This window comes from Taeniopygia guttata, chromosome 6, assembly GCF_048771995.1.
Source record: "Taeniopygia guttata chromosome 6, bTaeGut7.mat, whole genome shotgun sequence".
Lineage (NCBI taxonomy): Eukaryota > Metazoa > Chordata > Aves > Passeriformes > Estrildidae > Taeniopygia > Taeniopygia guttata.
In genome coordinates this window covers 4,290,863-4,310,452 of record NC_133031.1, presented here as the reverse complement: position 1 = coordinate 4,310,452, position 19,590 = coordinate 4,290,863, and the positions used below count along the sequence as shown (strand labels likewise).

General features: G+C 49.9%; 1 protein-coding gene across 2 annotated transcripts in view; it reads right to left on the bottom strand.

Moving 5' to 3' along the window:
- Positions 1–19,590, bottom strand: part of PRKG1 (protein kinase cGMP-dependent 1) — a 371,522-nt gene that overhangs the window by 324,761 nt on the left and 27,171 nt on the right. Inside the window, exon 1 of one of the 2 annotated variants that reach the window (XM_030275745.4) lies at positions 17,741–18,315. The exons of the other annotated variant lie outside the window; for it this stretch is intronic. Coding sequence (XP_030131605.1) covers positions 17,741–18,051 — 311 coding nt within the window. The 5' untranslated portion in view covers positions 18,052–18,315. Of the gene's footprint in view, positions 1–17,740; positions 18,316–19,590 lie in introns of those variants that run through there. 2 annotated transcript variants of the gene reach the window in all.

Below are 19,590 nucleotides of genomic sequence, written 5' to 3'. Positions count from 1 at the left end.
ACACATGATTGCAGCTAATTAGTCAATGAGTGTGAGATAATTGCTGTGTGAATGAAGCTATAGAGGTATGATAAGTTTGTTAATAAAATGTGTAGAGCTGCATGTAGCCATATTGGTGTGATTGTCGTTACTGGGCCAGCTCTCCGTGGGACCCTCTTCAGGGGTTCTCCATTATGGAACACTAAGAAGAGGAATCCATCTCTTCCAGCTAAGGGAACTGGGACATTCTGCTTGTTTGGACCCACTTTGTAATGCCAGGAAAAGGGGCAGTGGCTTCCCAGTGCCAGAGGGCAGGGCTGGATGGGATATTGGGAATTAGGAATTGTTCCCCAGGAGGGTGGGCAGGCCCTGGCACAGGGTGCCCAGAGCAGCTGTGGCTGCCCCTGGATCCCTGGCAGTGCCCAAGGCCAGGCTGGACAGGGTTTGGAGCAGCCTGGGACAGTGGAAGGTGTCCCTGCCCCTGGCAAGCATGGAACCGGATAAACTTTCAGATCCCTTCCAACCCTAGCAATTCCATGCTTTTCCCCATCTTATCCAAGAATAAAATTACCTGGTCTTGAATAATCTGTAGCCCCGGTGCCCTTTAGGTGCAGTGGTTCCAAATGGGTGCTAAAAACAACATTAAGATTTAAATTCCCACAGTTTTTCCCTCTCCAGCCTGTGATTCCAGCAGCTGGCAGCTTTCACTTCTCACCACAGAACCAAAAAGGCTGGAAAGGCTGGAAAATCCCTCTAAGACAAAGTCCAACCATCAGCTCCCCACCACCACATTCACCCAATGTCCCCAAGTGCCACAATCACGCATTCCTTGGACACCTCCAGGGATGGGGACTCCACCATCCCCCCAAGCAGCCCCTTCCAATGCCTGACTACCATTTCCATGGAGAAGTTTTTCTTATATCCAATCTAAACCTCCCCTGGCACAGTTTGAGGCCAACTTCACAAGGTGCTCAACCATCCCAGCATTTCTTTCCTCCCAAATTGCAACTCCTGCAGGAGACCTCAGGAATTCAGCACTTTCCTCCTGCCAGTTTCATGGATCTGCTTTTCATTTTTTTCTGGCAGACATCCCAAAAAGCTGGTGTATGTGAAGCTATTCCCTGCAAATCCTACTTGGACAATTTGCCTTTCTGCTCAAGGAGTAAAATCTAACAATTCCCCTTTGTGTGCTGGTTAATAAATCTGCATGCTGCTTTCAGGTTTTTTTTTGTTTTGTTTTCCAGTAGAGAGACAAGGCTGTTCTATTTATAAAGGTCAAGTAAATTGTGTGCAGTCTGTGGAGCCTTAACATCTCTGTGTTATTAAAACAGAATATTTCATTTAAACAGCCCCTTTCAGAGAGAAAAAGAAATTTCTTCCAATAACATCTCTTCCCCCCTCCATTCTGAGTTAAGCTCTGTGCACACAGAGGAAAATGCAAGTATTTGTTTGTTCTTCACTTGAATTATAACTATTATTTTTTAAACACTCTATAACACTTTTACAGGTTGTTTGGATAAGGCACAGCCATAAATCCTGCTCGGCTGTCATGCCAGGAAAAAGCCTGGCAGAGACAAAAGCTGCCAGGAACAGCAAAGGGGGATGGGGCTGAGGAGGGGGTTAAACAAGGTTTAAGAGGCTTCACCTGGACAAAAACATTGCCTTTGGACAGATCTCTGCCATCTTCCTGTACTGGAATGATGTCCTGAGGGACTGGGACTTCCACACAAATTTCACAGAAGGTCAGACAAGGATTCCAGAGCTGCCAGTGCTCAAACCTTCCTCAGTTCTGTGATTAAACCAAACTGGTTTAATCCTTATCCGCTCAACAATCACAAATAAACAGGTTTTTAGTGGCCAGAGTGGTGATTATGGCACAGCAAAATGGGGCAGACTGCTTAAATCCAAGGTACCAGTACCTGTGATGCTGCTGGTACTGCACAAAGCCCAGGCAGGCCCCCAGGAACACAGCAAACCAAGGAGCAAACACAGAAATCCCACCTAAGCCCAGCCAAATCACAGCATTCCCAGCTGAACGCTGTGCCTGGCACTGAAAGCACAGCACAGGAGACGTTCCTCAGCTGGACTCGCACAGAAATCTGAATTTCTGATGGCATTTTGTGTTTGGTGATCTCCACCGTGGGCTGGGGGGTGACTGAGAGCTGAAGGCTGTCCTGTGCCACTGAGCCAACACCAAAGAACACAGGCACAACCAAAACCAGAGCTGAGTGAGGGATCTCCCCAGGCTGGTCATCATATTCTCCCCCAGAGCAGCTCAGAGAAGCCTGTAAAAGCAGGACAAAGAAGTGCCAGGAAGAATTACTCCCTGCAGGTGCTCCAATTCCAGTTTTTCTGGACAGATATGCCCAGCACTGCCAGCTGGAAGCTCAGCAGCAGAAACCCCAAGCGATCAGCTCTGCCCCACGACAGTAAAGCTGGGCTCCACAAAGCCTTTAGATGAACACAAGAAAAACAAAACAAAAATCCCCACTTAAAGTTTCTAACCTGAGCTTTAACTATTCCAAACTCTTCACATCATTAGCACACTTCTAATGGACATAATCTCAATTCTAAAGATTACTGTGTGATTTAGTCTCAGGTTACTAGGAAAAGAAAACCTTAACCAAACCTGTAATTAACCTATATCTGCATTTATGTTTGTTCTTTAGGAAATTTGAGGAAAGCCTTTCTGCCTGTGAAAATCAATGTCCCTGAAATGAGAACACTGGAATTTTAAGTGTCTGTTTTTGTTAAAGACCGTGCCTTGCTATTTAATCAGGAATGAAAAGTAATTTCTAATCACCAAGTGCCTGTGCTTATGAAGCAATTACAGTTAAGACATTCCCTGGGATAGAAAAACTCATCAGCACTAAAAGCCAGACAGATGAAAGCCTGCAGCGATGGGCAGAGCAAACCTTGTGCTGACCACCATTCTCTCCTCCTCAGGTACAACACTGGGTGCCCCAAACTCCCCAACTTGTAGTAAATAAGGAGGCAAAAACATATGAACAGAATAAGTACGTGTGAAGAGGAAAACAGGGAGGAATAAATGAACTTCCTACTGCTCTCTGGCCACCCCTGAGGCTGCAAGCAGCACTTGAAGCAGGCTGATGAAATCCTCCTCGTCAAAGGCAGCAGAGGAGTGTTGTGATCTGCACACTCCCTCTCCTAATCTGTTCTGGCAAGGCGATTACAGGAGCTGCTTCCTTTAAAAGAAGTCAAATTTATGCACACACGAATAAAGGGCTAACTGTACAATCAGTCCCAACAGCAGTGCCAGGAAAAGAGCCTGCTGCAAGGGGAAAATGGGATGCAAAATGCAGCATGGAAGAGAAGATGCTGATTTTTCAGCTCCAGCTTTATATGGATTAAACAGGCCACAGTGCTCATAGAATTCCAGAAAGGTTTGGGTTGGAAGGGACCTTAAAGGGACCCATTGGAAGGGTCCCAACCAGTGCCACCCCCTGCCACGGGCAGGGACACCTTCCACCATCCCAGGCTGCTCCAAGCCCCAAAGTCCAACCTGGCCTTGGGCACTGCCAGGGATCCAGGGGCAGCCACAGCTGCTCTGGGCACCTGTGCCAGGGCCTGCCCACCCTGCCAGGGAACAATTCCTCATTCCCAACATCCCATCCAGCCCTGCCCTCTGCCACTGGGAGCCATTCCCTGTGTTCTGTCCTTCCAGGCCTTTGTAAAGAGTCCCTCTCCATCTTCCCATCAGCTCCTTCAAGATACAATTTGTCACCCCAGAGCTTCTCCTCTCCAGGTGAACAATCCCAGCTGTGCAGCCTTTCCTCCCAGCAGAGCTGCTCCATCCCTCTGCCCATCCTGGTGCCTGCCCTGGGCTCTCTCCAGCAGCTCCAGGTCCCTCCTGTGCTGGGGCAGCTCTGCAGGTGGGGTCTCACCTGAGCACAGGGGCAGAGGGGCAGAATCCCTCCCTCCCCTGCTGCCCACGCTGGGGCTCAGCCCAGGGCACGGGGGGTTCTGGGGCCCAGCTCTCACCCCCAGCACCCCCAGGTCCTTCTCCAGGGCTGCTCCAGCTGCTCATCCCCTGCATTGATCTGGGAGTTGCCCTGAGCCAGGGGCAGCACCAGCACCTGGCCTGGTTGAACCCCCTGTGATTCCCAAGGGCTCCCAGGGAGAAGTTTGGGGGTTCAGGGTTTTGTACCTCAGCCAGCCTGTGCAGACAGTGCTAAGGAAGGACAGAGGAGGGAACAAGGCTGGAGAAGGGGACTGTGTGCCCAGCACTCACCTTTGCCATGTCCAGCTGGGACAGATGTCCCTGCCCTACTGTTCCCCTTCACTCTTCCTGCAGGGCACAGAAGCCACCAGCATCCAAGACATTTGCAGACAGCCCAAGAAGCAGTTTTGAGGGTGTGAGGGGGAGAGTCAAAAGCAGCAATCTGTTTATTTGGCACCTAAATATAGCCCAGTTAACTCAGCAAACATTTTCTCTCTACTACATTGCTATTTTGTCTGTGTGCAGAGGCTGCAAGGAGCCAGCTGCAGCATCACCAGTTGATTACTTTCTCTGATGAGGAATTTGCTTTTGTTCCTCAGCTGAAATTTCTGCCACTACGTGCCCATGACCACTCTCCTGGGTCTTGGGTATGAAAATTCAGTTTTCTGCTAAAGCCCCAGCACAAAGAAGGAGCTTTTCACCTCAGCCTTACACAAAAGAGCTCTGCTCAACCATGTCTGGCCAGGAATCAAGCCCCTGATAATCAAACAGGACACATCAGGTGGCTGCTCTTCCAGGCTGGCCACAGGCTGATTAATTATTTCATTCTACACCAGGTTTATTAAGTTCTCTCATTCCACACCAGGTTAATTAATTCTTTCATTCCACACAACCCAGCTGCTGCTACAAGAGAGGTTTCTCAACCAGGTGCATTCAGAGTGCAGCCTGCTGCTCAGAAAAGCCTTCATGGACAGTAACCAATAATGAGATTGGGCATTTTGAGATTCTTGTTTAAAAAGCATTATAACCCTTCAGAGCAGTTTCAGGGTATTTTTGGTTTTTGGGTTTTTTTGCCTTTTTGTTACTTTTTTTTTTTAATAGGACTGCACACCTGGACACCTGTAACATGTAGAGGAAAACTTTTTTTCATTATGAAAATTAGAATGAAATACAGAACCTCAGACTGGTTTGAATTCAAAGGGATCTTAAATCCCATCCCACCCCATTCCACCCCCTGCCATGGGCAGGGACACCTTCCACTGTCCCAGGCTGCTCCAAGCCCTGTCCAACCTGGCCTTGGGCACTGCCAGGGATCCAGGGGCAGCCCCAGCTGCTCTGGGCACCCTGTGCCAGGGCCTGCCCACCCTGCCAGGGAACAATTCCTAATTCCCAATATCCCATCCACCCCTGCCCTCTGGCAGTGGGAGCCATTCCCTGTGTCCTGTCCCTCCATCCCTTGTCCCAAGTCCCTTTTCAGCTGTCTTGGCACCCCTCAGGCACTGGAAACGGCTCTAAGGTCTACCCAGAGCATTCTTCTCCAGGCTAAATTCCCACCTCTCCCTGCCTTTCCTCCCAGGAGAGGTTTCAAATAATCCATGACTGATTTTTTTTCCCAGAATCACTTAAATCCAACCTTGCCTAAAGTTTTACCACACAGGCAGATCCCTTTCAATGTAACATCTGATTTGCCCTTCAGATGGGTCCACAAACTGATTAAACTTCTAAAAGCCCTCCCTGCACAACATATACTCCTTAAAAAGCACAGGCCACAGGCAGAAGGAGAGATCTTGACTCAAAAATAAAGCCCAAAACACCAAAATGCACATCTACAATTCCTCTGCAGAGCTTTCACACTAATTTGCTGAGGTGGCTGCCTTTTATTCTCAGTGTTTGTATTGCAGCAAAGTGCACTTGAGTCGACAAAGCAATCCCAGAGAAAATGGTGTCAAGGCACTGAGTGGCTGTGGCTGAGCAATTTCAGGCTCCCCAGCCCAAACTGATTTTAAAAAAACCCAGCTTTTAGGTCTTCTGAAAACACTGAGCACAAGACAGGTTTAAAACTAGCAGATATTGGTGGAAGGAATAAAAAACCTGCTGTTGAGCAGTGAGAGATGTGCCAGCGATGGCTCTGAAGCATCAGCAAGGGATGCTCAGGGTCTGCATCCTGCAGTCCTGCCCTGCCTGTCCCTCAGTGTCCAAGGGATTTGATGTCTCCTGGTGGCTGCAGACACGTGGAATTTAGGGTGGGAAGGTCCCTCTCATGATTTTACTGCGGGAAACTACATGGAGAGAGCCAAGGCAGCTCTAAAGGAGGCACAGAGCAAACAACCTGACAGCCAGGCAGCTTTTTTGTGCATCCCATTCTTCAGTGGAACTGATAAAAATTCCATTAAGAAGCTTGGAATAGGCATGGAATATTATCTCTCCATGATATATCATTTCTTCAGTATGAGCAAAGGCACAAAATATTTCAGCTGCTGACCAAGGAAATCGGGATAGGTAAGAGAGCTCAAGGCTCCCCAGGAAGCATCTAAGCCTCAGAAAGCTCCTCCAGCATATATTAAAACTCCAAATCTCTGTGAAGATCCCATTCTGGGTGCATTCCACAAGCATCCATATTTTCCACGAAGCTTCTGCTTTGCCCCAGTGCCCAAGGCAGCTGTCCCAAGCCACCCTTCCCAAACCTGCACCCTGCCAGCACAGCTTTGCTGAGCTTTACCTTTTGGCTGCTACATATTCATGGATTTTCCATCAATAACAACTCTGCCACAATGCTCTGAACATTGCTCAGCTGTATTTATTAAGCAGGAGCCTCCTTCAGAACCCTACAGCCAAAATGTTTGTGCCCAGCCAGCTTAAACAAATAATTTGACTCCAGCTTATAACACTTGCCCATCACAGAGCACAGCAAGAAGCTTTTGTGGTGAAAAACATAGAAAAAAATATGTGGATATAGAGTAAGCCTGCCATCGAAAAAGCCTTTTATAGCTCACAGCTGGAATTTCAGTCAAAAAAAGGAGATGGTGGAGAGCCACTGTGCTGCAGAGGTGACCTGTGACATGTCCCTGGCTCTGCCCCATTTCCAGCAGATCTCCCATGTGTTTGGCCTCACCAAACAGACTCAATCCCTATGGAAGCTTCTCCATTTATACCTGAAAATAGTGGGATAGTTCTTAACCCAGATTCATATATCCCAAGTGATGCTCTTAGCACCACACTAGTGGGTTCCCATTTGAGTTATTTTTGGCTTTCAAATTAAGAAACCACTTCAGAAGATTCCCAACACCTGTTTTGTCTGTGCAAGAGCAACAGCACAAACCCAAGAGCTGAGATTTGATTGATGATCTCCCTTTTGGAGCTGCTTTTCCCACGTAGATCACGCTATCACTCATCCTTGCACAAAGCCCAAAGGGGAAAAACTTGGGCATTTATGAGGGAAGGGATCATTTGTTCCTAGCATGGATAAGACACAAAGCACCTGGCAGGGTGGTTGATGAGAAAATAACAGTGGTGAAGGAGAACAGAAGTTGAAGCAGGCAGAGGTTGGGTCTGCCACCCCACAGAAAATAAGAGAAAAAATTATAAATAATTCTTCCCTTCACTTGTAGCACCTGTTGTTGTGCACATGTGGAATGTGTCATGGAGATTTGTTTACCAAAGGTGGTTTCTTGATTAGCCAAGGGTGATGGTGTTTGGATTGGGGGACCAATTAGGTCCAGGTGTATCATAATGGTCTATAAAAGAGCAATGGGTTTCCTAATAAAGATTACTGTTGATGAGCCTTCTGTGAATCATGGAGTCTGTGCTAATTATTAGCCAGCTGAGGACCCACTGCTCTGACAAGCATTCCCTTAAGAATCCAGACTGACAAAAAAACCAAGACATTTAACCTAAAACCATTAAAAAACCTTCCAAAATTCAATAATAAAACTTAAATTATAAGTATATAATTTAAACAAAAACATATAACATCACCAAATAAAAACCTTAAAATTTAAAGCTTTAAAATAGTATAATATATATAATAGAATAATATATATTGTTATATATATAACAAAATCAAAATTTTACAGCAAAAGCTAGTCCTTCACAAATTTAAATAGTTATATTTATTTATATAATTAAATAAAAATCCACATTATAAACCACAAATAATTAGTTAATAAATTAAAAATAAAAATAATTTCAATATCATTTCTTAATTAAACAATTTATCCTTAAGCACCCAGTCTCCTGGGTGATGAAATGATCCCCAGTACAACATGTATTACACACACACACTACAACAGGCATTACACACCCCAATACAACAGGTGTTACACACACATACCCCCAGTCCAACAGGTGTTACACACAGCCCAGTTTGTGTGTAGCTATCTGCTCCGTTTGGATGCACAGCCTGTTCCAGGACTCAGACCCGAGCTGTGTACACCCAATCCCACATTTCTAAGAGATTTATCCCAGTCTGGCTATTCCCCACCAGTGAGACCTGGCTGTTGTTTGCTCCACAGGCAGGACTGCAATAAGGACACGCAGTGCCAAACATGGAGCCTCTGGAGCTGCCCAGGATGTCACTGAGCCAGCGCAGGGTGTGCAGAGGGACATTGTGACAATACTGCTCAGAGTCACTGCCACTGAAGGGGCTGACACTGCAGGGAAGGCTTGCTCCTGCTCCAGTAATTCCTGTGAGGTGCCACTGAAACCCCCAGATACAACTTTAGGACATCTCCACCCCCATTCCTTTGGACCAGACTGTGAAGTTGAACACTGCAGTGAACTCCTCCCCTTGCTCCTGCTCCCTTGGACCTATCCAGACACCCTCAGGGATGTCCCTGCTCCAGCTGGAACCTTACCCATCAGCCAGTGTCTCCAGGGGTTTACCTGCTGTGGTGTATTTATCCACAGCCACACTTACTCTGAGGTGCTCCTGCTCCAGCATGGCCTTCTCTAGGAGCCACAGGCTCTGCAGGAATTAACTTGTTCCAGGAATGAATTTGCTCCAGCATGGATTTACCCACAGCCCCTGCAGGTATGAACCTGCTTCAGGAATGAATTTGCTCCAGGATGGATTTACCCACAGCCCCTGCAGGAATGAACCTGCTCCAGCATGGATTTACCCACAGCCCCTGCAGGAATGAACCTGCTCCAGGAATGAACCTGCTCCCATATGGGTCTTACCCTGCTGTGCCATGAGTTTATCCATGGCCTCATACACAGCTGCTGATGCCTCAAGGTGTTTCTGCTCCGGGATCTATCCTTGGCCCCCAATCCCTTTGGAGGTACAAGACAATTTGAGATGTTCCTGCTGGAGGTGGAACCCCAGCACCACCACCCACTCACAGCCCAGCTGGGATGGGGGAGACAATCAGAAGGGCAAAAGGGAAAAAAACTCATGAGTTGATATAAAGGCAGTTCAACAGGTAAAGCAAAAGCCACAAGGAATTCATTCTGCGTCTTCCATGGGCAGGTGGGTGTTCAGCCATTCCCAGGAATGTGAGGTTCCATCCTATGCAATCCTCCTTGGCATCAGCTGTCCTGGCTCTGTCCTCTCCCATTTTCTTGTGTAGCCCCTGCCTGCTCGCTGGTGGGGCAGGTGAGGAGCAGAAAAGGCCTTGGCACACCAGGAAAACTGGACTGGCAGGAAAATCCAGCCTCCTGTGGTATCTTGTGCTTCAGTCACTGAAGAGTCTCTGCCTCCACATGCACACAGGGAACAGGGGTGATTTTTAACAGAGATGCAAAGCCTGAACTCCGCTGGATGGGACAGCTGTGTAGAAGATGAGCTTTGGGATTGTCAGGGAAGAGAATAAGCAGCATCCACGGGCAGAGAGAAGAATCTTGGGCAGAAGGAGGAGCAGGAACAAGACACCCAGGGGAGTAACAAAGGGCTCAGAAGAGGGAGAAGAGGATGGTGCTACAGAACACAGGAGCTGCTGAAGGATGTTCATCTCCTCCAGCTGACCATGCCCACCCTCAAGCTTCACACAACCTTTACTAACTTGGGCAATACTGCAATTTCAAGGCAAAGAGCTGGAGGCTAACTCTGTATTTCCAGGATGCCTTACCTTCCATTCCACCTGCAGGAATTCCCCAGGAGTTTAAGAGGCAGCTTTTGGAAGTCTCTATAGCTGAAGCAGGTATCATTTCCAACAAGACTTAAGGTACAGCTGAGTGGCTATTTGCATCCCATTTGCTTTATCTACACCTTCCTGAAGTGCTTGGCCACTGCTCTGATGTGCTGCTGGCAGTCCCAGGGCCATTGATTTCCTCTATTCACCAGAAATATCACCCACCAAGAAGGTTATTTTCCTCATTTAGCCTGTGGACTCCAACAGCAGTAATGAATTCCCCTCTGCTGCCGGATCTCTGCACACAAATGACATCAAATAGGCAGTTTAAATCCTAACAAGCACTGACACATCCCAGGGACCCACTTCCACTGGGGGCAGGGAACACTGGCTCTCCATTTCCATCACACCCATGGTATTTACTCCTGAAGCTCAATGATACTCTGTGGTCACAGAGACCAACAGCATTTCCACATTTGGATTTGAAGAGATCTTAAAAATCACCTGGTTCATGGGCAATGACACTTTCCACTAGACCAGGATGCTTTCCCACAGTCCTGCTGGTTCTGTACAAAATTGCCTCCTGTCCACTGATATTAAAGCCTGACTGTTTTCCCTCCTAATAAAAGTGGATTTGCATGAATGCAACACTCCCCTACGTGTGCTAAATACGTGAGTGCACATACATGTCATTATATATATTTTTCTATTCACATCCAACACAAAGTATGTGTGCACTTACAAGACTGCAATTTAATTTTCCATCAAGCCAGGCAGCTCCATTATGATTTCTCCTCTTTGTTCATATCACCCACAGCCGCCACCTCACAGAACATCAAGTAAGTGAACAAAACGAGCTGGCCTGGGCTGGGCAGTTTCTAAATCCATGTCAAGCCCAAGTCACAGAGCTGCTGTGCAGCTTTCCTGACAGAGCTGGGGTGTTTGACAGAAAACACCTCTAATAAATGCGCTCACAAACCAAATCAAAGAAGGGAATTCAGGGAAAGAAGCACTGCTCCAGGCAGGAGTTGTTGCAGCCTGACAAGAAGCTTTTTATTTCACTATAACCTACTTCAAGTTTGCTCCTAATGAACAAGCCCCAAACACAGCCCAAAGACCCCAGACTTCAGAAAGTCTGACAGCCCATTTTTGACTTGGAAAGCAGGCACTGGTGTGGAAGTTTGGCTCTCCCTGCTCAGGCTCTGGTTTCCAAGGAAACCAGTGGCTGCCAGAGCCTTGCAAAAGGCCGGCCCTGTGCTCCTGCTCGGAGCTTCCCCTGCCACCAACCCTGCCAGGAGGGGCTTCAGCAGCACTTGCAATGCACCTGGATGCAATTCCAGGCATTCAGGATGTCAGGATACACTGAACACACTCGACTGATTGCACACTTAGACCAAACCACTTTGTGTAGATGCTGAGAGGAGAAAAGGTGTTACTGTCATGGTTCAGGTTCCAATGTAGCAACAAATACTTTTGTTTTTTTCCTGTTCTCTCTGCCTTTCAAAACAAAGACAAGCTACACAAAACACGAATGTCAGGCACTCCTCTGCCTGCACGTACCCACTAGAAACGGCAAAGCAGCAGATGAAAAACATTTACAGAAATATTTAGACTTCATCCTGATGCATATGCAAGGATTTGGGCCTCGTGAAAAGCCAAAAGCACAGACCAGCAGCACGGGCAGCAGACTATCACTGACAGCAGTGAGTGGTGTTTAATCCATCTCCAGCTCAGCTTTCCTGAACCCATTCCCTCAGGAAGATGTTTGTATTCAGTCACTCTTATCATCCTACAGTGTCTAGCTCAAGCAGGATAACTACAGCAACTGATATGTAACTATTCACTGTATCCTTTTTAACTCTCGAAAGAACCAAATTTTCCCCTTGACTCCTATTTTCCATCTGGTGCTCAGCAAGTTCAGAATTCACCGTGTCCCCTTTCCTTCCAGAGGCAGCTGGCCAGGCTAAGCTCAGTGCTGCTATGTCCATTTCTGTTCAGTTTCAAAACACTGACCTGGATTTTTTATTATTAATGCTAATTTCAGAAACACAAGACACATCCTGTGTTTAGGAACATGGGATGCTGAAGGTCAGGAATGCTTTCAGAGAGTCTGGAGAGAAGGAATTCATGGCCGTGGCCTGGGGACCTTATTTTGTGTTGAAGCACTTTAAAACTCTCCACCTACGGCATTCATACAGCTAAGGATGAATGTAACACAGCTTATACAAGTATAGGTAATTATTCCAGTAGTATAGATAAAAGGAAAAAAAGTTAATTATTCCAGTAGTACAGATAAAAGGAAAAAAAAAAGTTAATTCTGCAGAAAATGAAATTATAGAGCTGTACTACAATTTAAAAAAGAACCTCTATGTTAATTACCAGCTGTTAGTGTGCTCAGAGCTACCGTACTTGCTGAGCAGTGTTGTTTTGCATATAACCACCAAGAAAATGTCACTGTAGTTTCTGAACAGAACCACTTTGCTTTAAAACACCGTTTACTGATACCACACTGCTAAAATTAATCTCCAAAAGCAGCAGAAAAAGCCAGGGAAGTCTGTGTTACTTGTTGAAAAGTACTAAGAATAAGTGACATTGCAGCAATGTTGTACCTTGCAATTAAACTCATCTCAGCAAGAACCACACAGAAGATGACAAAACAACTACGTGGCTTTAATAGCTTTGTTGGGAGATTTGTTTTTTACCTTCCTTTGAGTCAAACCCCTCTGGAGCTTACACTCAGCACAGACATCACCAGCCTGAACAAGCGTGTTGAGAGATGACCCAAAACACTGCTTCAACAGAGAAAAATCGTATTTCGGTGCTTAACAGCCTAACACCACACAGCCACCCCTTACTACTGCGAGCAACCCAAAGCTCAGAGGCTTGTAATGTATCACACAAGGAGCTGAGCTGTCACAATGTCCCCTTGTCACTTCCCGAGGCATTAAAGCACTCGGAGCGTGAGTCACACGAATGCACAGAGGGGAGCCCCATCACTGCCACCACTGCCGAGCCAGACCTGTCAAAACACGGGGAAATCACGCTCGGCTGCCTTGCTCCAGCTCTACCCTTCCTGTGCTCACAGCTCTGGCAGGGAGAGCATCATCCCTCACACCAGGGATCCTCCCCCACCAGCGGTGCCACAGCACTGCTCAACACATCCCCATAAAATCCTGACCCTAAAGCCTGACCCTTCAAATGCACCGAAAAACCCCAGTGACGTTAATGCATTTTTGTCCTTCGAGCATCAGCTGAAACTACATTCAGATTCAACATCAGAGCACATAAAAGCAAACACAGCATTTAACAGCTCTCATAACAAATGATAAATGCAGTTCAATTAATCGCTCGCTGGACACATCAGAGTGGATTGACAGCAAAAAAAAAATGAAGGTTGCACCACTATATCCATCTCTGCTGACTGCTCGGGGCAAGATGCTTCACCAGAAAGTGACAGGACTCAAGAGGCCACCACCACCCCAGCTCCTGCCCCACATCCCAGGAAACTGCAGGAGCATGCCTCAGTTCCTCCCCCATCATCTCAACCACCAGTTCCCAGTGGTTCCATCACGTACCAAATTCCTGCAGGAAGAGGAAAGTGTGAGGGAAGAGAGGTTTGGGTCATTTCAGGGGTTTTTAGGTGAAACTGCAGCACACACAGCACTGGTAAACACCAGAAGAGTATTTCATGCCAATGCCCTAAATACAAAGTGCTTTTCAAGTATTTATGGGGATTTTATGACTATTATGATCACTTAAAATACACCCCTAAGCCCCCAGAGGACGTGCACAGTCACCTTCAAATAACCAATCTGGCTGTTGCAAGGATTTTGTTAAACCTCTTGTATGGATGTTGTACTTTCCCTAAGGCGATGCAACCAAGTATTTTATATTTCTTACACCAGACCACTTAAATACAACTCACAGGCTGCTCCTCCCCTCACAAACGAGTCTCTGGGATTTTGGCAGATTCCCCAAAAGTCTAACTCCCCAAACCAAGTTATTTTTTTGTTTTACTCAACATTTCTTACAAATGACACAGCATTTGCTGCTGCCTCTGGTAACAACAGAGCTTGTACCACCTCAGCCAAGAGATCAGGCCCTTCACACTCATGAGCTCTGTGCTTTATTCTGTGTTCTCCTTCTACATTTCTTTTTTTCTCCCTTCTGGAAAAGAAAACACACTGATTACACAGCCTTCCAAAAAGGCAAACAGCTGTTGCAGATCCCTGAACAAAGCAGCCTGTTAAAATTAAAGTTCTGGGTATTTTCCCATGGCAAGAAGGAGGCAGGGAAAGGGAAGAGTTGCAGCTTGCTGGTTGAAAAGCTTCTCTGTACAGTTTAAACTGCAAAGGCAGTTGGTACAAAGTCGGTCTCCCAGTATTTCCTCCGTGCTGACAGGCTGTTAGCAGCCAGGATATACCCTGCAAGAGGTCAAAGGTGTGGAAAAACAAACACGAGCAGCAATTTGGGAAGATGAAGAGGAGAAAACGATCTGTCACGGCATTTTTTCTGTCACAGAAAACCAGCCAGCTTCCTCCCCCCTGTGCCCTCTTACTCGGTCACTTCTGGCAAGTTATGTCCTTTGAGAAGGGGAGGGAAGAAAAAAGCCACTTATTTTAAATAACCGGCTACTAGTTGCTTCAACAGGGAAACGGATAAAGATGCTAATGCCCAATTCCTCTCACTTGTAACTCGGAAGAAAATGACTGAATGGTTGGATGTGTCCCTCCGTGGATTTTAGCTGCTCATGTCAGCCCACAAAGTCCAGTTTCACTTTTAAAAACCTTGTAGAGGCAAAACAAGCCCAACGCTCCAACAGCAACACAAACTCTTACAGCTCTTAAAAAGCAATTTTATTTAACCATATGCATCCTTAATTGGGGGGAGGGGGAGGATGTGTGTGTAAGGGAAGATCCTGCAGATTTTATAACATTTGTCCACACAAGGCAATTAAATTTACTTTCACACTTTGAAAGCCGTTCATAGAATCCCAGAATGGTTTGGGCTGGAAGAGATCTTAAAGCTCATCCAGTGCCACCCCTGCCATGGCAGGGACACCTTCCACTGTCCCAGGCTGCTCCAAGCCCCATCCAGTCGGGCCTTGGGCACTGCCAGGGATCCAGGGGCAGCCACAGCTGCTCTGGGCACCCTGTGCCAGGGCCTGCCCACCCTGCCAGGGAACAATTCCTTATTCCCAATATCCCATCCATCCCTGCCCTCTGGCACTGGGAAACCATTCCCTGTGTTCTGTCCCAAGTCCCTCTCAAGTTTTCTCACACTCATTCAGAGTTCAGCCACTCTACAACACAGAATCTTCTGTGCGGCATCACAACAGCTTCCACCACCACAGACCCTCAAGTACCTACTGTGACCCTCATGATAATTCAGTTCCTAGAGATTTTCTGCTGCTATTGATCCTACCAATCTCCACCCACCTCTGCCAGATCAGGAGAGCTAATCCAGCACCACCTAACTACAAAAAAAAAAAAAAAAAAAAAAAAAAAAAAAAAAAAAAAACCAGCTACTTTAGAATCATCTTGATTGGAAAACCCCTCTAAAATCATCAAGTTCAATCATTCTCCCAGCACGTCCAAGGCCACCACTAACGAATATCCCCAAATGCCACATCCACCTGCTTTTTGAACACTTCCCGGTGGCTTGACAAAACCAAAGGTTGGGCGCCATTACCTCAAGAGTCGCTGAGGTTCAGCATGAACGGGGCGGGGAGGAAAACAACCCTTTTATGCAGGTTTTGTTATTCTGAGGTCCTCACCACCACCATGAGTTATCTGGGTCACCAAGCTCTTAGGGTTGACACAGAGCATTCAACACTTCCCAGAGCCACGTTCACTCCTGAAACCATTAGCAAGGATCTTTTCCTGTAATCACTGACTGGTTTGGGTTGGAAGGGACCCTAAAAGTTCTCTCATTCCAGCCTGTTGCCTTGGGCAGGACACCTTCCACTATCCTGGGCTGCTCCAAACCCCTGGAATGTCCCACCGGAGTGATTACAACCTGAAAGCACAAGATGACATCAAAATTGTAAATAATATCAGAAGTCTTCGCCACGGATGATCAATATGAAACACTGCCTTGGAGGAGCTGGGCATTACACCCCACACCAGACCGCAGGGCTGCATTTATACCAGGAGCGATTAAAATTCCAGCTGGAAAACGTTCACCCAAGGCTTTTGCCAGGCTGCCCACATATTTCACTGAAGACGGCAGAGGCTGCGGACTGGCTCTGCCGAAACCTGTGGCGCTTCCCGGAGTTCTGGGAGCTCCATTCGCACTTCAAGAGCGCCGAGGGGCAGCGACACTGACAAGGAAACTAACCCGTGTGGTGCTTTGTGTTCCCAGGGGAAATTAACACCGTGGGATGCCTTATCCCACCTCGGGTGTTTACCACACACCCCGGGGGTTTCACAGACCGCTCGCCCGCCTGGCCTCAGCCACCGCAGTCCCCCGTGTGCTGCCAGCTCACTTTTTGGGGTGTTTTACTCGTTTTGGGGCTATAGGGGAGGCGTTACAGGCGCCACCGCCGTTCGTCCCCTGACATCCTTTAGAACGGCGCAGCCGGACGCCTTAAAAGGACAAAATATCTGTGGCGGTGGGAATGGGGGGCGGGCACGGGAATGTGGGACTGGGATGTGGCGGGAGGGAGCGGCAGGAGGGGCACACGAGGCCCGGCCCGGCGGGGTCCGGCCATGGCGGCCGCCCTGAGGGCGGGCAGTTGCCTGGAGACGGCGGGGCCCGCCATGGCGGCGGGAAAGGGCTGAGGCTGCGCGGGGAGCGGGCCAGCCCCGGCAGGGTCCGCACGGGGACACCCCGGCGGGGTCCCCGCGCCCCGCCACCCCTCCCCGGGCACCGTCCGCCCCGTCCCACACGCCCCGCACTACCGGCATGGCTCCGCTCCCCGTTACCATCCCGCGGAGGGGAGGAAGGGTTTGGCAACCCCATCGACGGGGAGGTTGCGCCCCGGCCCCGCACATGGAGCCCGGCGCGCCGAGCATCCGCTCATCACCTCTTCCCTCCTCCTTTTTTATCCCCTGAGGAGCGCTGAACCAAAGGCACGGAGATGTACCGGCCAGGAAAAGGCACGGAGCGAGGGAGGGCTCCGCTTCCCCATTAAGGCGCTCTAATTTCCCTAATCTGTGGCAGGTGTGAAACCGGGTCAGCGCATCCCCCGGCGCGCCGGCACCTGAGGATCCCCGCAACTTTCCCTGCCCCCCGCACACCCGGACACTGCAATAAGCTCCTGCTTCTGCCAGACCCCCCTCCCCAAAACACCAGCCCCCTCCCGGAGAACCGGGCACCGCATCCCGCCGGGCTCCAAGTTTCCCAGCTGGGAATGTCACCCTGCGGGGTCCCGCAGCGAGCCCCGGGTTTCTCCCGCTCCCTCCCGCAGCGACAAAGCCTCCATGCCCACGACACGATCCGGCTCAACCCGCCGGCAGCACCGTCCCCCGCAGGGATGGGGGGCCGGGTCCCCCCGCAGCCGGGACGGGCTGTCCGGGAGCCGGGCGCCCCGCTCTGCTGGCACCCCGGCGCTCACTCCTGCCGCTCCTTTCCCCCCTCGCAACTTTCCCACCCCGCGGTGCCACCCGGGGAGGATGCGGGAATGCCGCGCTCCGCTCCGCTCCCTGCCCGGCGGGCGGCGGCGAGGCCGGGGATGGAGCGGGATGAGGGAGAGAGGGGAGGCTGAGCGGCGGGGTGACCCCCTGCTTACTGCGGGCTCTTGGGGTAGAAGGGGAGGGTGACGTGGCTGAGATCTTGGATGTCGAAGGCGGTGGGCTCGGCCGAGATCGCCTGGCGCTTGGTCCGCTGCTCGCCCTGCAAGGTGCCGGCGCTTTGCTGCTGCGCCTGCTGCGTGGCGGGCCGGATCACCGAGCGGTACTTGTCCAGCTCGTTCTGCAGCTTCTGGATCAGTTCGTCCTTCTGGTCCAACTCCAGCTCCAGCTCGTCGATGAGCGCATCCCGCTGCCGCAGCTCCTCGATCTTCTCCTGCAGCGCGTACTGTAAATCCCGCAAAGTGCCCATGCTCCTGCCGCCGCGCTCGCCCCTCGCCGCTCCCGGCAACTTTCCCCCCTCGGGGCCGCCTCCCCGCGCTCGGGCCACCCCGGCCCCCGCCGCCCCCCTGGGCTCGGCCCGGCCCCGCGGGGCCGCCGCCGCAGCCGGACCCCCGGCACGGCGCTCCGGAGCCGGGGTGTTGTCAGGGGCGATGTGGATCCGCCTGCGTCAGGCCGGGCTGGCGAGGGAGCCGAGACACACACACACACACACACATACACCAGCGGCGGCGAGCGGGGAGGGAGGGGAAGCGGGCGGGAGGGAGGCAGGGGCGGCGGGGAGGATGCACATGCTCGCCCCGCTCCCTCCCGCCGGCCCCGCCGCGCCCCGCGCCGCCCACGCCCCGCGGGCTGCCGAGGAAGGCAGGCGGGGGCCGGCCGGGAGCAGCTCCCGGTGCCTGCCCTCCCGGCCTTCTGATGGAGGCCGGCACACGGGTCCGAGCCGCGGACCTCCCGTCCTGCTCCGCTCAAGGTGCCAGTTCTCCTCAAAGAACTTATCCCCCCTTTACTTTGCTTTTTTGTTGTCTTCCCCGAGTGGAAGCACAAGCCAGCGTCTGGCATGGCTCCTCCTCAAGCCTCAGCAAGCTCCAGGCTCCAAAAACCCAGATTTTCATGGGAATATCGGTCAAGTCTGTCTTGCACTGGAAAAGCCTGGAGGCAGGGCATCTGGCTTTCAGAGCACTGAAAAAAAAAAAAACCCTTAACTTAAAATCTGGGAGATTTTCTGCCTGGCCCGAATACCCATGTGAAAGCTGAAGTTTCTGCTGTACCAAACTGATCAGACTTCCCCGGAGTGCAGGGTTTTCCTTCGTGCACACAGGTTTTCTGTGTGGCCCTGCCTCTGCCATACAGCTCACGGGGCTGCAGCACAGAAATAACACAATCAAATAAATGAGCCACAGTAGCCAAGTCCTCGGTGCCAAATGATTCTGGGTTCTTCCATTTGCCAGGCGCTGAAGGGCCAGCAATACTCACCCTGAGAGCACAGCTCCAGCCTTGGCCCTCTGGGGAAGAAAGAAGGGCTGTGAGCTGGTTTGGGGGTTCCAGCCAAATCATCCAGCCTGGAGGAGCCAGTGATAACAGCCCCAGAGCATAGGAACCTCACCAAAGCTTCTGCAGCACTGGGGCACTGGCACAGTTTCATGCTCAGGGGTATTCAGCAGCTGTTTCTGTTCCCTCTTGGGGAGTTTGATTTGGGAAGGAGGAGGATGCAGCCCTGAATGTGGTTTTTTGGAGGTGGGTGGCACCTACATGTTTGTGTCTAGACCTCCCATGCCAGGCATGAGCTGGGAGTGCCAGACATCCAGCCCCTGCTTATGGGGCTGAGCTCCTTTGGTCTTGCCCCTTTTTTTCCTCCCCTCCCCGTTACACACTGGCTCCAGCTTTCAACCTGCAGCTGTTTTTTTATAAAATACATTTATAAAAGAGAATGGATGAGGAATTAAAGCTGCTCCCTGCTCCACACTGTTGCTGGAAAGGGCCTGGCCTCTGCTCACAGACATGAAGCCTT